Here is a 17472-nt window from a genome sequence, read left to right as displayed (position 1 = left end):
AGGGAAACCAGGGAAAAGGAGATGTAGATTCTGCTGTTTCCATTGCTGCTGCAAACAGAGGATATGGACCTAAAAGACTTAGAGCAGTGGAAGAAACGATTGCTTGGTGCAGACAAACAAGACTTGTGTCTGCAGGTGAGCATATTTTTGAATGGCATCAGAGGTTTCTGATAGAAGAGATAGAAAATTTAGAATGAGGATAATATTTGGTGTAGTTAGATATGTTTCTTGTGTCCTGGATCTGTTTAACTTCCAGAATTGATTGCAGAGAAATGCTTCTCTTAGATATAGGCCAAAAGTTCTGTAAGACTGGTTTGTGTTGCATTGTAATGTCACATTTTGTTACCACTGTTCCTGTATTAGGGTGAACCTGGTCCCCTGGGTGTTTCTGGTCCTCCTGGTGCCCGTGGTCCCTCTGGTCCTGTGGGTTCTCCTGGTCCAAATGGTGCTCCTGGTGAAGCTGGTCGTGATGTAAGCTATGTCTTATTTCCTCTTCAGGATTGCTTTTCTTTTATTCTGAGCCAAAGACAAATACACAGAAAAGATGGATGCAACTGGAAGTTGTCCTGCTAGCAAACTTGTACCTTCTGGTGTCCTCAGGGAAAATTATAGCAGGATTCTAACAGACATGGATTCCCGCCCCCAACTAGGTGACAAATTCTTCAAGGCACAAGTTGTGCCTGAAATACATCCTGGAGTCACTATCAGAATTTTTTGACTTTTTACTTCATTGCCAAGAAAGGTGGAGTGGGAAAAAGATTACTTTGTTCTTGGAGCTGGGAAAAATAGTACACCCCAGGGGATAAGGTTTTGGCTACAGAGAAGAATGTATCAGGAAAGCTTGTTAGCAGCAAAATTTCTTAGGCATCATGTTAGATGTAATATACATATCTTTGAGGGAAGTATAAAAATCGCAGTCACTTTTACTTGAGGGATGTAGTGATTCGGGGTATTAAAGACAAAGTGTTTTTTAACTTAAGGCTCACTCAGGAGGCATATGAAGTACATTACACAAAATGTTGGAATTCAATTATTGGACTTGTGCAACACTCAGCACTATTTTTGAGTCCTAACAAAACAGACACACTTTAACATTGTGAGCTGAGCTACATAATGTTTCCCAATGTGCATACCCTCACCATAAAATGTAAAGTATGTTTGTAGGCTAAACACGATGGAGCAAACTCTGGCCTGTGTGGCAAGTACTGCTGAACTGCAGAGATCAGTGCAGGTTAAGACACAATGGAGAACCTGAGTCCTGTGCAGAAGGGGGAATGTGAGAACACTGGCGTGGAACAAATTGCTCCCTCTAATGCCCTGCTTTGTGGGTGATCACTGGGAGGATAGGACCCTGCTCCCAGTTCTTCATAGAGCAGCAAATAAACTTAGCCATCCAATTTAACCATCCAAGTTAGTAGTTCACCTTGAAGAAGGGTATCCATACAGTGGCTTACACTATAAGAACAGTTAAAGTAAAGTATTAGCACGTTATCTTGTCTCCTGTAAGGATAACTATATGAAGTTTTCTCTGGGCCTTATCAGGGAAGTTTATTTGATAACCTGAGCATTGTTAATACAGGACTCCTGTGAGTCCTGAAACTCACAGGATTTCAAAGAGATCAGAGAATAGTGATTTTATTTTATAAGTATTAAAAAGAAATAAACTTTCTGTTCTGTGGGAATTTTCTGAAGGAAAAGGTTTGCTAGTGTACACAGTGAAACAGTTGAAGTGACATTAACATTCACAAAGGAAGCCATTTAAGCTTGTGAAGTACCACCACAAAGTAATTTAGCTGTGACTACTGTTGAAGTCCTTTTCTCGCCACTGGCATTTTTCATCTAAAAAGTAGGTCTCAGTTTTACAAGAGTGCAAGCTAGATGAAGACCACTGTTGTCTTGACCTTTTCATTTAGAGAAATATAGCAAAACCCAGTAATTTTCTTCTATACTGAACTTGTAAAACCTAAAATATTTGAAGACCATCGTATTTTTCTAAGAACATTCATATATTTGAAGGGATTTGAAGGTGGCATCTATAAGGAAGAGTTTGTTATCTTCAAGATTTATGCTATCCCATTTCAGTGTCTTCTTACTCATTGGGAGCAATTAGACTGACACACAGTTCCATGTGAGATGAAGGTTGATGGAATGTAATGCTTTTTCATGGTATCTTAACAGGGCAATCCTGGAAACGATGGTCCTCCGGGCCGTGATGGTGCTCCTGGTTTCAAGGTAACTTGTTCTTTTCTTTTATTTCATAATCATGGAAGAAATATTGCAATATGTGTAAGTCAGTAGTAACATACCGTCTCTCCCTTTGCATTCCTTTGTTCCCAGGGTGAGCGTGGTGCTCCTGGTAACCCTGGTCCCAGTGGTGCTCTGGGTGCTCCTGGTGCTCATGGCCAAGTTGGTCCTTCTGGAAAGCCTGGAAACCGTGGTGATCCTGTAAGTGGATGAGACCTTAATTTTTTTGATTAACACAGGACTAACAGTTGTCCATCATATATATACATTATACATCAAACCCCTACAATATGTGGATAATTACTTTGCTTTCTGCAGAGATGTGTTCAGCATGGAACCTTTATTAGGTATAATATACAGCAGTGACATGCATTTTCTATTCCTGTTTCAGGGTCCTGCTGGCGCTGTTGGGCCTGCTGGTGCTTTTGGTCCAAGAGGTCTTGCTGTAAGTCTGATTTGTAAATACATTACCACATTGATGCAAGAAGAGAAAACATGCTTTATTAATAAGGACTCATGATTGTGCTCAAGATATGGGCCCAAAAAGTAGTTCTTAAGGACCTCTAAATATTTATAGACCTAGAATCTCGATAAGCATTCTCTCTTATGGGACCGATCCTGAAGCTTTTGGGATTGACGCTTTTCCTAGGTGTGTTAACAGGATGTACATATATATATATATCAGGGGCAGCCTATGGCATAATGTAGAATGCTCATGCTTAATTCTTGCTTTGACAGTGGTATATACTTGAAGCCTTCTGTTTTATTCCTCTGACATCTATATCCCTTCCTAGGGCCCACAAGGTCCACGTGGTGAAAAAGGTGAACCTGGTGATAAGGGGCATAGAGGTCTGCCTGGCTTGAAGGGACACAATGGATTGCAGGGTCTTCCTGGTCTTGCTGTAAGTAAATGATTTTCAGTATTTTGAATATAAAGAGCAAAAAAAGGAAATAAGGTCACCCTAGTGTGGAATTACATACGCACAACCCAGCAGCTTGATACCACTTACTCCACTCTGCATCATCTTTCAAAGGCCGTAAGATTCTCTTCAGCACTCAATGCTCTTCACATAAAATGGCAAATTTTGGTATTGCTATTGATAGTTGACTTTAGAAGTGTGAGTACCATTAGTTGCCCTGAAACTCGACTGCATTTGGTTAGCACAGAATTCAAAAGCTCTGCCTTTGTTTTAATATTATTTCTTATTTTGGCCAGAAATTGTAAAGCCTTTTTATCACAGAGAAGAAGTAGTAATTTGTAGATTTTCTTCCCTTTAAATTCTGGTATCCCCTTTAGGAATTCTGACTTCTATTTTAAAGCCTTCTCTGAAAATCTGAAGAAACAATATAAAAACTTTTATATCTATATTAATATACCTCTTTATGCTCTCTCTCCTCCCTCCCCCAAACAGGCATTTTATACCCCAACTCCACTAGTAGAGGCCATTAGCCCTAGATACCCATTCTCTGAGCCCAAATACACATGCTGACTATAGCTTCCTCTTGAATCCTGCTCATACAAGTGTGTGCCACTGCATTTTTTTAATGACTATGCATGTATCTTTCCCAATAGGGCCAACATGGTGATCAAGGTCCTCCTGGTAACAACGGTCCTGCTGGCCCAAGGGTATGTGAATTTAAAAGCATACTCAAATAACTCTTCCATTCCTTTTTTGCAATATATATGTATACTCCCATTTAGATGAATCTTTATTTGTAGTGTTTTCTACTGTCATTAAACTGTTAGAGTTTCCTTTCAGGGTCCACCTGGTCCTTCTGGTCCTCCTGGTAAAGATGGTCGCAATGGTCTCCCTGGACCTATTGGCCCTGCTGGTGTGCGTGGCTCTCATGGTAGCCAAGGCCCTGCTGTGAGTATAACTTATTTTTTGTTGATTTAACACATTTATGTCACAGTTACAGGAAAATCACTTCAAAAGCCTGGAAGTTTAGGAAAAGATGTGGGTTTGTTTATTTTAAAAAGAGAGACTTCCAAACGTCTGTTGTTATTTAACATTAAACATTTCCCTAATAGGCCTAAACCTGAAGTCCGTGTTCTTTCCTTACGGCAAATACACAAAGAAGATGTGGTAGTCCTACACAGTGCATCTTCTACTGCTTGAGCCCACAGTAGTCACCACAGAGCAGGTCCATATGTGTTGCCTCAGATTAGAGCGGAGGGTACTACAAGTTAAGTAGGACTATACATGTGTGGAAGCATTTAATTGCAAGAACCATATGTCTAATAGAATGCTTCTTGTCTTTTGCTTTTGAAAAATTTAGGGTCCTCCTGGTCCTCCTGGTCCCCCTGGTCCCCCTGGTCCCAATGGTGGTGGATATGAAGTTGGCTATGATGCAGAATACTACCGGGCTGATCAGCCTTCTCTCAGACCCAAGGATTATGAAGTTGATGCCACTCTGAAAACATTGAACAACCAAATTGAGACCCTGCTGACCCCAGAAGGCTCCAGAAAGAACCCAGCTCGCACCTGCCGTGACCTAAGACTTAGCCACCCAGAATGGAGCAGCGGTATGTTAGTGCCAGATATTTGCCCTTTCTGGCTCAGGGAGTACTTCCAGCTTATTAGCTTTCTTTGATGAATGGTATCCTTGGCCACCCAGTGAAAATACTAAATGACCAGTGAAGAAGTTCTCTCTGCCTCCACTGAAAATAGATACAAGGACATTCTGAAAAGCTCTTTATAGCTATTGTTGCACGATTGTTGCAGTAATTTTTCAAAATAATACAAAAATATTTAACCCTAGCTTTCAAATACAGTTTGTTATACATTAACAATCTAAAATATGAATTCTTCCCAGCTATCACCTTAATATTGTACCTAGTTGGGATATTTATGACCTCTCTCTGAGTTCCTATAGCAAACAAGTGAATATAAACTGAATGCAAATGTTGGGCTGAGTGAACTATTGTTCGCATTTCTTTCCTCAATGGCAGGCTTCTACTGGATTGATCCTAACCAAGGCTGCTCTGCAGATGCCATTAGAGCATACTGTGACTTTGCCACTGGTGAGACTTGCATCCATGCCAACCCTGACAATATTCCCGCTAAGAACTGGTATGTCAACAAGAATCCCAAGGACAAGAAGCATGTATGGTTTGGTGAAACCATCCACGGTGGCAGCCAGGTAAGTGATGTGTAGGAGGATGATTGTTTCCTACAGTGCTGTCTGAAGAACTGCCAATTCACTGACTCTCAGCAAGCAAACACATAAATTAAACTCTCTTAGAGGAGAAACATGAAAAAGGGAACTATCTTTTATCTCAAGGGAACAGAGCTCCAGTTCTGGTTTGGATCACAGTTTGCTAAAAGGATTTCTCACTATTGTTCTAATTTTTCTTGGTGTCTGCAAATAATCAATTCAGCATGCCTAATGGCTATTGCTAAGGGAAGCCTGGACTGGAATATGGTACATTAGTATAAAGACAGTCCAGAAACTGTCTGAAAAAGTAAGAAAAACACCTTTGCTTATTCTTTCAATTGAGATTTTTTACATACGACACTGTTCCTGGAAAGATATTTATATTACACATCACAGATCCTGAGTGTATGCCACCGTAACATTCAGAATTGCCAGTGTAAGTAAAAACAAGAAATATGTCTACTTGCATGTTAGACACTGTACCAACCAATTGCAAATAAATCACTTTTCTACAGCTAAGGAGATCTAATTACATAATTCTTAAATGAATTTGAGTTGATCTTACGATGAGAACATAAGATTGATCACACTGGGTCAGAACAAGTGTCCAGGGTAGCCTAGGGTCCTGTTTCTTACAGTGGCTAAAAGTAGGTGCTGTAAAAGAATATAAGAATGAAGTAAACATTTGTAATATGCATAGACACTATTCTCTTGGACTCAAAAATAAATAAAATTCAGGGTTTTCTTGAGACAGGCATTGTTCTGTGAATCTATGGAAACAATAGATTTCTCCTTCTTGAACTTGTCTGATATTGTCTTTGAATTCACATAAACTAATAATGCCCTGTCTTGGAACAGAGTTCTGCAATTTAAGCACATCCGCTCATGTCACATTTTCAACCTACCTCCTACTAGTTTTATTTGATGCTCTGTAGTTGCAATAGACAAGTGATTGCAGACTTACATGATTTTTTTTTAATGTTCCTAGAGCAAATATCATATACTTCCATTACAAATATCCACTTTTCCCCAGCAATACAATTGACTGGGTTCCTTTCTGTTTTTCAGTTTGAATACAATGATGAAGGAGTGACCTCAAAGGACATGGCCACCCAACTTGCTTTCATGCGTCTGCTGGCCAACCATGCCTCCCAGAACATCACCTACCACTGCAAGAACAGCATTGCCTACATGGATGAGGAAACTGGCAACCTTAAAAAGGCTGTTATACTGCAGGGATCCAACGATGTTGAACTACGAGCTGAAGGCAACAGCAGATTCACTTTCAGTGTTCTTGAGGATGGCTGCTCTGTAAGTAACGCAGAAACCATGGGCACCATGATTGCCCATGCTTAAGCACGTGATTAGGGAAAGAGTTGTGCTTTCATTCAGAATTAGATTATCAGTCAGACTAGCAAAATTTTACGCAGTAAAGGTAAACAGTCTACAAAACCAACTATGCCAGATCTTTAACAAGTGGGAAGGACTGGGGTACAAACAAAGCCTACCTTGTACTGTGTGGCAAAAAAGAAAAAGCTTTTCAGAGGGACCAGACCCAAATTCTGGGTAAGCTGAAGATTGATGAGAAGATGCTGCACAAGCTGTAGGAGGAGCAGGATCTGTAAGTCCTGAAAAACTCGGTCAGGGTTCTCTGAGGATTTAACATCAGTGTGAATAATATGGTAGCTTATGTAGAGCATTACGCATATGACTTCGGAAGATTAAAGTAAATACTTTCTCTGTATCAGAGATCTAAATAGTTGGATATGGGTATCTGATTTGCAAACAATGGCAGAAAAATTAATATGAAATTCTTTCAGAAATTATCAATTCAGGTGAAACAATTCTCAATGCTATGAACAATGCAATAACAATTGTAATGAATCTTCTCTTGCAGAGAAAGAACAATGAATGGGGCAAAACGATCATTGAATACAGAACAAATAAGCCATCTCGCTTGCCCATCCTTGACATTGCACCTTTGGATATTGGCGGCGCTGACCAAGAATTCGGTTTGGACATTGGCCCAGTCTGTTTCAAATGAATGAACTAAAATTAACTTAAAGCCTCTCCCAAATTATTCTCTTGTCATTTCTTTTTATAATGAAAGCTGACTCCTTCCATTTCTTCTGTTCATCTACTTGCTTAAACTCTGGGCGAAAGAGAAGGAGAAGAATTGATTGGAGCATTGTGCAATGAAATTTAATACAGCCCCAAAAGGACTTGGAAGTCTTTCAAGATTTAACACCTTGCTTTGGGAAATGTCAACCTTTGTAAAGAAAAAAAAAAACAAAATAAAAAATCATGAAAGTTTGCACCATTTGTGGCCTTTGAATATCTTCCACAGAGGAAGTTTAAAACCACGACTTCCAAAGGTTTAAACTACCTCATACACTAAATCAAGTGTGATCCACGTTTTTTGTAGGTACTTCTCCATATGATCTGAGGTACTTTCAGTTCCACTCAAAGTACAGTGGTGCTAATTGCATTATTACAGAGTATCTTTCCAATACTTGAACTTTGATGGTGCTAGTAGCATTTAAAATACCACTTCTCTGTTTCTTTGAAGACTGTCTCAAAACTTAGAATGTCCTGTCTCACCCGCAGCTTAAGCATGTGGATCATTTTTCATCTTTGTCCTCTTCCTCCAAAATCAGGTGCTCCTGCTTTCAAATCTCATTTCCATCTTCTACAATGGGTAAAAAAAAAATCATCATTTCTCAAAAAAAAAGAAAGAAAATGTATTTTGTATATGTGAGATGTTTAAATAAATTGTGAAAAAATGAAATAAAGCATGTCCAGTGTTCCAAAAGAAACTATTTAATGAGTTAAGTTACTTGCTTAGATGCATTGGCAGATATTCGTACCCAGAATTTACAATATGTTTTCATCACTGCAACGATCTTAGCCCATTGCTGTAAAACATTTGCTTACAGCATTTGAAGTCTGCCTACAACTGCCTTCTGGGTGTGATTGTCTATTCAACTCTTCATTTCAACAGCACCTTTTGAGAAGTCCAGAAGAGACTCAGTAACTCCATGCTCATAGTAGGACAAGTTCAAAAGCAGAAATGATTCCTTCCTTTTTTCCAAATGCTAAGCAGGATTAATGGCCGAAAAAAGGAAAATGAGGCTTCTGTCTTACACTTGACAGAAAGCTCCTTGGTGTTGAGAGAGCTGGCTGATGCCGTGCTGTAATCAGCAGAACTGTGCGGTGTGATTTTGAAATGATGTGCAGAAGTCCATGCAAGGGATCTCTAAATTTAGTTGTCTTGTCAGGAAGATCAGGGTTTGTTAGCCCCTTATTCAGTTCATTCAGCTCTGTATGAGACACGGGACTATCTGCTGTTGCTAACCTTAATAATTTACTGACACAAAAAACACCACGAGAAGCAAAGACCGTTCTTACCTGAGGCCTTTTAAGAGACTGCTATCATACGGTGCTTTTCTGAAAACCCTAGATGAACTGCAATTCTGACAGCCATGTTTTTGGAATTGGGAAGGCGCTTGGGAGAACACACAAAGGACCATGAGGACAACAGCAAAAGCAGGTAAGGGGAGAGATGAGACAGGCTTAGTCAGCAGGAACCCCCAAAGGGAAGCATGAAGAAAATATCCAGAAGAAGGTTCCTGTAACTTGAAGAAAGCACCACTCCAAAGGTTAGCGGCTGAGAGTCTGAAGGCAGCTCCAAACAGTGCAAAGAGAAATAAGCACTAAAACCTCTTTCTGAACAGGTTTTTCATTCTTCCTTGCAATTAATTGATAAAGGAAAAAAGGGCAAATATCAAAATATGGCCCCAAATGCAGCTGCTACGTGCCCACAGCTGTGTGCTGAATTAGTAAAAGGGGAAGTGCCATGATAAAATACAGCCCATTTTTTCTTAAGTGAGTAAAACACACTGCAGGTTAACACCTGCATTTATTCATTGGACCATAACGATTCTTAAAGTGTTAGTATTTCAATCACTGCCTTAGTATTTCAAAATATAATTTTTGTTGTTGTTGTAAAAAGAAAATAATTAAATGCTTTAAAATGGTAAGTTTCTTTTCTCACGTAGATTATCTACACACCAGGAAGTTCCTACAAGGACTGAAAAGAGAAAATTACATCCCTCAGTCTATGTAATCGACTAGGATGTATGCAAAGGTTATTGCTAGGACTAGGATGTGGACTATTGCTGCCTGGGAAGGAAAAAAATCCCCACAGTTAATGTAATACTTGAGGTTTAGAAAAGAAACTACAAAGGGCAAATGCTGTCTCTTTAGTCATCTTCTGATTTCTCCTTTGCTCTCTGTGATCTATTCCACAACACGTCCTGCTAGGCAGAGAACGCTTCCTTTCTACCAGCCCATTGTTAACATCCAAATTCTTCTGTGTTTTCACACCTTCACCACAAAAGTGGACTCATTTGGAAATTAAACCAGAAAAAATACATAGCACCTACCTCACAACTTCTAGCCTCATTAGCACCGAGAAGATACTCAGTTTGGCCTGCAGGTTTTGAGCTCGTCAGAACTTACTGCTCAATCAAGCATTTTGCTTATGCTATGCACAGTGTTGAAGAAACTGTCTTTCCTCTCAAGGACCGTAGCTAAATGTAAGAAGTGAGATGAACTACAGACAGCGCAGGGAGCCTTCATATTGTCTAATTTCAGGAATATAAAATGTTGAGTAAACTTCTAGTGAAGTGAGCTTAATCATCTTTGGGAGTGGTCTGCCTCCCTATAAGGATTACCTCTGGAGAATTTAATTATAAGTAGGTATGCATCAGCAGTAATGCAACTAGAGCTTTAGCATAAATTAGCTAAAACAACAGGGTTAAAATAGGTTAAAGTTTGCATTTGGAACAAGAAAGAAACCTGGAAGGAAAGGAAAATAGCTGGAGTAACTAGGTGAAAGATAAAGGTTGCAGCAAGCCCTGGCTGTACTGCGTAGGAACAGAACTGCTGGAGAAGCGGCGTGAGGCTGGGTAAAGAGGCTAAGGGGCCGCTGACATACACCGTGCTCGGCTGTGGTATGATTGTGTAAATTAAAGCACTGCAGCATTTTCCTCCCTGGCCTCTGTGGGGCTGATCACCCACTTGCATGATCAATAAATGTGTCCTGTTCGTTGGTTCCTTATGCTATCTCCCCAGGAGAAGAACAGGGGTTAAAAGGCTCCTGTCAGTAGGTGCTTCGAATTGCATCTAGGCTGAAGCCTGAAGTCTCCAGTGCAAATATTCCTTACTGTATCCATAAATCTTACTAAAACATGTAAGTGTTTAAAGTGCCTCTGTGTGTATGAACTGGGCTTGCTACATAGTCCTCTTGATACCTGAATTTTACTAGTTGTGATGGGCAACAGCTCTTGGGGCTAGTTTGCACTTTTATAAGCATGTATTTCCATGAGCACAACTCCTCTCTGTCAGGCTGTGATCCCAGCATGCAGGGGAATCATTTGGATAAACGGGGATGAAACAAAACTGCAGTTGCCAGGGGGTGACGAATTCAGTCTCGCCTCTCCTTGCTCCTCCTGAGCGTCACTTGCTCTCCTGGGGCCAGTGCCAGGCTGATAGACGCTGTCTCCCGTTTCAGCAGGCTCAGCCGGCAGCACGGCGGGCTCCCTGTAGCATGTGCTTTTGCATGAACATGGCGAAAGGAGGTAAAAAATAGAGGCGATGAGAACACGGTAAATTCAACCAAGGCAGAGCAGAAAGAAACTTCAAAACCTGAAAAGCTGTTGTAGAAGGGACAGTTGTAACTGTGCAGGCTGCTTTCACTGGGAAGAGAATCATGAGCCACTGACAATTATCTTAAAGATCTCTGTTTATCAGTCTAAAATATGACTACTGTGCCAAAGACTATGAATAGACAAATTTCCTTTAATACAAGTAAGGGACAAAACAACATGAACAGATTAACAGATCTACATTTCCACCACACAGCTTTAAATTGCAGTTTTTGACATGACTTTTGACTAGTTTTACTGTCATGCTTAGTGGTTTCAGACAGGATCTCCTACAAGCTGTTTTTCTACCACCCGCTTGATGCAGTGTTTTACAGTATTAGAATAATGTATACCAATTTTAAACAATGAGATAATAGCAAGTTCAAATAAAGAAATTTTTAGACATGCTACCAGAAGTAATCTCTAGTTCATCTAGCTTTACCCAGGCTTCATTCCGAGCTCATTAAAATACCACTGATTTTCTGTATTGCTCCTCCATAAATCTCAGATGCAAAATGAATGCAATCTATGGTGCATAAATGAAGATCTTCTGCAGCAATTACTGTATTTTCATATTCTTAGGCTGGAGTAAATTTGTCCTTTCATGGAAAATAGGTGGTTGAATACAGGTATTACATGAGCAAAATTTCCTAAACATGATTCCATACTTAAGTGTACTCTTCAACTACTCATGAAATGAAGGTTCTCATTAAGCCAAATCTAAGTATCAAAACAAACAAATACAACATTTGAATGCCATTTTGAACACAAGCATTTGAAATATAAATAATTCATTCCAATAATTATTGTCAACATCACCTGAAAAACACATATATATTTTATTTTCTCTTACTGCTTTCAAGCTACCGAAATCGGTTCTTTGCGTAAAATGAAACAAGATTTCCCAAATGCCAATTCTTAAGGCCCTTAGTGAAACAGCGGGAGCAGTTCTCCACCATTTCCACACGCGTAGTGCACCACCTATTGACCTAGACACTAATTACCGGCTCCTGAAGAGTATTTTTCTAGCTTTTTTTCCTGAATTCACTGTCATGGTTACTGTCCAAATCTTCTGAGCTGCTTGGGGCCAAGAATATCCCAAGGACTATTTCTGCAAAATGTCAGTATCACAACGCATCCTAAAAATATATGAGCTCATCAGAAGAACACCCATCCAAACCAGGAAAGCTCCTGGCAGCAAACTGCAGCCTCACTTGGGGTAGAATAGCAATTTAGTAGTCAAGACTCTGGTCAAGACAATAATAATTTAGTCTTTCAGTTGTCAGGTTCTATGAATCTGAAACAGCAGATGCAAATCCATCTGATTAATAGCTCCCTAGTGAAGCAAATGCTTGTTAACATGCTGCCCGTAACTCACCTATCAATCTCCTGCAACCACCTCTGTGCAAAGATACAGCTGTTAATGGACTTCTGTCATTTTAGGTATGCACTCCAGTTGGTAGTGATCTGGAACAGGTCAGAGCAAAAAGAATTTAATTTACAGAGGAACTGCAGAACTGGGTTCCTTCTGTTCCACCATACTGCTATGAGGTTTGTAAGGACACAGGTGGCAGAAAGGAAATTCAGGCTGGCATTTCACAGGCGTCTCTTTCTTCCTCTCCATCTTCCTCACAAACCGTTAGATGCTTGCTCAGCTCCCACGGTCAGGGCCTTAGCCTTTGAGCATACCCCGTGTTTTCAGATGAGAAAATCGACTGGAGAAGTAGAGCATTTATACCACCTCTCTTGCTAAGCAATCCATTTACACTGGAATCACTTTGGACTATTTGATTTTATCTTAATCGAGGGCGAGGTTTCAACTTTTTCCTCCTGTTGTCTGCCTGCACTTCTGGAAAGGTGAAAAGTTATTTGTGCAAGGCAAAGACAGCCTTGTCCTGAGGTGTGAGTGGAGGCCATTTACAACTGCACCGACGCTTGAGTAAACTCTTCACAACCCACTAAATTAGCCTCCAGACCTCATGGTGGGACACGGGCATCAACAATTATGCTTTACACAAATATATATACAGGGTTAACGTGAGGTTCATAATGGTGTCAAATGGTAGCAAACCAGTCTGAGGTGAGAATGGGTTTGGATGCCCTCTCATCACTGATGGAGGGCACAAATTTCCTCCACAAATTGCCACAGTAGGAGTCAACAGACAGGGTTATTTCAGAAATGCCAGTATTCCAAGACTCTTACCATGCCAACACACCGGCTGTAGCATTTATTGAGTGTTTGATATGAACAACATCTGCATCAAGTTCCTGAAGCATTACCTCCACAGTTGGAGGGCAGAACGTCTTTCCTCCATACTACAGAGTCAGAGTAGGTGAGAATTGGGCCCTGACTTACTGTTTGCAAAGGCAGGCAATGGCACAGACCTCGTACTTCTATCATCAGGCAGCTTTTTTTCAAACAGAAGGTAGTTCTCACTTCAGAAAGCAAGAAAGGGATCTTTGATCCTGTGTCTTGACATTTAAGTATTTTGTTAAAATTCAAACTATCCGGGAGAGCAGCATTTCCTCAGCCTACTCATACTCTTTCTGAAAAAAAATCTAGATTACCTAAAAATTGACAGGAACAATAGGATGTCTGAGTAACTAAATAATGTAGTAGTATTAACTAGTTGTTATAATTATTGTAAATATTAATCATATTAATCAATTAACCATTTAACTACATTTAATTAGGACATTATTGATTAATGCTGGTATTATACTATTAAACAGCAATACTTAAATAATTGCAGAATGTGATAATTAGAAATTTCCCATTAAAAAACAGAATTTGCTTTTGGTTTTCTGTTCAAGTGGTTCTACCATGTTCATGACTGTTGGAGGAATATCTGTCCCTTTCTTCTTTCCACGCCTTCTTCCATCCTTAACGCCAGTATGGCAAACTATCTCACCCTGCCAGCTCTACTTCTACACTTAGATTTTTTTTTTAAGTGGATCCTTCCATTACCCCACTGCCATACCCAAATGCTTTTTGTACTCTTCCCAGAAGCAGTAACTATCGCCAGGTTCTCAGGCCTGGGAAAAATCACGCAATAGCCTCATTGCTGAAATTATCTTCTCTACTTAGTCGTCTGAAGGATAGGGTTTTGTCTTCATGAAACCCTCCCTCCATAACGATTATAGGTTTTTCTGGGCAATTTTGTCCAAAGGGGTTTACCACTACCTTTTGGTTAAGGAATTTAGCATCTCAGGGTGTTAGTCTCTGCTCCTGATTCCCCATAAATTCTCTGCACAGTGCCTGGAATGTGTGTCAAGAAGAGTCGCCCACACAGGGCCTTCCTCAATTTAGGCAAAACGTTTTTCATGTATACAATCGTTTCTGGTTGATAGTCTTTTTTACCCTCTCCTTAATTTTTATTTTTCAGCATTTAACAGGGAATAAGACTAAGTCTAATTCCTCAGTTCAAAAGAACGTCCATGGCTATTATTGCTGTACCTATCTCTACACCATGCCTGGTTTACCACAGTCATCTAAAATTTCAATTCCTACAGAAGCTGCACATACCCGAAATGATTGGTTCCCCAGACTCTGCAATGAGATCCAAAGGACCTCTGCTTATTCTTCTGAAGAGGAGCAAAGAGGGCAAACCACATCCATGCCTCACAGTACACAAAGAGTAGAATTAAAGTGTGTATCATCTTCATTTCTCTCGGCCACTTTCATTTGCAAATAGATACAAGAGGTCCTTTGAACTTTTTCAGTTCCATATTTGGTTCTGGGGTACAGACTTCAAATACTTTATTTCATATAGTTCCCGTAACTTTTGAAACTATTGTTTTAGCTAGTAGTCTCCAATTTGCTGAGTATCTTAAGAGTTAAGGTTAAGAACACCTTCCCTGTGCAAGACAAGCTGGTGGTTTGTGCCTACAGACGAGAATGTCCTTGGCTGGCTCCATTCTCCGTGCCTGCTCTCTTTGCCAGGTGAGAGGAACTCACATTTCAGATCCCTCCTCCTGAGCTGGGATGCTCCTTCGGGAGTATGAGCTCTTTGTCTCTCCTGGAGATTCGGGAATTACATTCATACGCCCCACCCCACCCCCTGCCACAGGTTAACCATTAAATATGCATTTTGACAAGCATGCCCAATAGTAAACGATACTGTTTCTAAGACCTTGCTCATGTTTAAGCCAGTGTTTCTCTTTCCCTGTATACAATGATATTACCATAGCCTTTACTGTTTTCCGTATATCAGGATCTCATTGATCACTTCTTTGTAATAAGACTTGGGTATCCATTCCAGGTGTGACCACTCTGTTAATAAAATTACAAGGACTGACCTTTGGATTAACTGAGTTTCTCTCTCACCTTCTTTCCTGGTCCATATCAGTGTTCTTATCTTCTCCTCATCCTCTGCTCCAGAAGGTTAGTCTATAAACCTGTTCTCTATGTTAATTCTACATAAATACGGTGGAAATTTCATATGCAACAACTCAGTAGCTGTTTTCTATGGGCTTTGTCTAAACAACTCCTTTACCTCTTTGCATGATAGTGCACTATTCAAACACAACATGAAGAATAATTGCATTGATTCCTATTGACCCCTTCATCTGTTTCTTAGCATGGTTACAAAGTTTAATAGATATTTCAGTTAAACTCATAGCTTTTTACTACCTGAAGCTCTGAAATTTATGATAGCATGATCTTCTAAAACATAACAATTTTAAACTGGTTATCTGATATGATCTGGATCTAGTCTGTTGAAAAACAACTGGGATTTCTTTTCCATTTTCAAGTTGCTTTGCGCTCTTCTGCCACCTTGAGGGCATAGAGCCATCTTCTGAAAACCAGGAGGTGCTTTTAAGACTGGTGCCTTATTTGTAGATTGGAAGCACTCTGTCAAAGCCAACAGACAAGACCAAAGATCTCTTCTGGTTTTATTAGCTGCTCTTTTGCATCTAGATTAAGGCCAGCATTTTTTCTTGGCTATTGGCTCACCCTTTACCAGCTAACTATCTGCTCCCAAGCTGGTAGTATGCTAGAGTTTTTGCCTTCAACTTTGAAAACAGCATTTTGATTGCCTCTTTCCTAGTACTTAGGTCCTTATGCTCCAAGACTATAGAAACGAAGACATCTCAAAACGATTACATTCTTGCACGTACCATGAAAAGAGGCAGATCGGCAGTGGAGAGAGAGCCCTATCAGTTTTCCCCATGAGAGGAGGGCTGACTCATAAAATGGTAACAGCAATGGTAACTGAAAGGTGCTGAAGGATATAGGCTTCAGTTGTTTCACTGCATATGGATTTGTTCTGGTTTTAGGCTTTAGAGAAAGTCATATTCTGTTAGTTAAGCCTCTCAGTACAAGTGTTTTTAAAGCATAAGCAAAAACATCACATCAAAGACTTAGATCCATATGCCTGTCATTAGAGCAATTATTAAAGTGTGCCATGCACAGGAGATTTAAAGCTAGAAGCAAACAATAACAGCTGTCCTGCAGATTCCAACTCACCAGGCTTTTACACAAAATTTCTGGAAATGGCACAACTACTCAGCTATCTATTAATTCCTAAAGGACATTTCTTTGCTAACCCTGAGGTGCACAGTAGCCCATGTTGATACTTTGTGTATATATATATTTTTACATTTCAACATCATAAAATTACATAGACGCATTACAGCTCACAGCAACCCAACAGAGTATCATATAGACAAACAGATATGACAGAACAATGTGAACCCTAAGGAACACTCTGTAATATTCTGCTTAAATTAAACAATTTCTGTGCCATTTCCTCTTTAAATAATGAATAAATAATAAACCCATGGAAATATTTTGTTGTGTTAATCCATTGCTGATAGTTCAGCAAACTAGTGTTCTAATGAGCCTGAGCCTAACAGAGAATTTGTTTTCCAGCGTTTCATAGAAAGGTTTGGGTTGGAAGGGACCTTAAAGATCACCTAGTTCCAACCCCCCTGCCATGGGCAGAGGAGAGAGGCAAACCCGTCCCTGGGTGGGCTCGAACCACCAACCTTTCGGTTAACAGCCGAACGCGCTAACCTATTGCGCCACAGAGACTCCCTGGTTATAGTCATCTTTGTAAAAAAAAATAATTTTCCGTCCTAAAATAAAATTACCTTCCTAAAAACACTGATTCCAAGTAGCAGAGATACTCTGCATTAAATCCTACTATATCCTAGAATCTTTCAAGCTGGAAAAAACCTTAAAATACAATGTTTCATTGTAGTAGATTATTTCATATAGGATCTAAGTAATTCAGTGTTTAAATGCAAAAACTACTCAACAGTACCCTACAAATTCCTGTAAGAAATTACAATGGAAAATAAACAAGCTTGTTCTTACTGGAGAAATTATATTGGCTAGCAGGTTCTCCCTATTAGT

At 39.9% G+C, this 17472-nt stretch overlaps 1 protein-coding gene and 1 non-coding gene across 4 annotated transcripts in view; one reads left to right on the top strand and one right to left on the bottom strand.

The window, feature by feature from the left end:
- COL1A2 (collagen type I alpha 2 chain) overlaps window positions 1-8222 on the top strand; it is a 41455-nt gene extending 33233 nt beyond the window's left edge. For 2 of the 3 annotated variants that reach the window (XM_075143744.1, XM_075143743.1), the window contains exons 41-51: window positions 364-471; window positions 2179-2232; window positions 2338-2445; window positions 2636-2689; window positions 3039-3146; window positions 3818-3871; window positions 4005-4112; window positions 4525-4771; window positions 5198-5388; window positions 6472-6714; window positions 7301-8222. In XM_075143744.1, coding sequence (XP_074999845.1) covers window positions 364-471; window positions 2179-2232; window positions 2338-2445; window positions 2636-2689; window positions 3039-3146; window positions 3818-3871; window positions 4005-4112; window positions 4525-4771; window positions 5198-5388; window positions 6472-6714; window positions 7301-7447 — 1422 coding nt within the window. In that variant the 3' untranslated portion in view covers window positions 7448-8222. The remainder of the gene's footprint in view (window positions 1-363; window positions 472-2178; window positions 2233-2337; window positions 2446-2635; window positions 2690-3038; window positions 3147-3817; window positions 3872-4004; window positions 4113-4524; window positions 4772-5197; window positions 5389-6471; window positions 6715-7300) is intronic. The other variant, XM_075143746.1, reaches the window with a different exon arrangement.
- Window positions 8223-17074: 8852 nt separating this feature from the next.
- Window positions 17075-17148, bottom strand: TRNAN-GUU (transfer RNA asparagine (anticodon GUU)). The gene has a single exon. It is a non-coding gene; the product is annotated as a tRNA-Asn (tRNA).
- Window positions 17149-17472: the final 324 nt, after the last annotated feature.

The sequence above is a fragment of the Calonectris borealis genome, chromosome 2 (genome assembly GCF_964195595.1).
Source record: "Calonectris borealis chromosome 2, bCalBor7.hap1.2, whole genome shotgun sequence".
In the NCBI taxonomy this organism is placed as follows: domain Eukaryota; kingdom Metazoa; phylum Chordata; class Aves; order Procellariiformes; family Procellariidae; genus Calonectris; species Calonectris borealis.
Note: the sequence above shows the minus strand (reverse complement) of the source record. Positions and strands in the feature narration are given on the sequence as shown.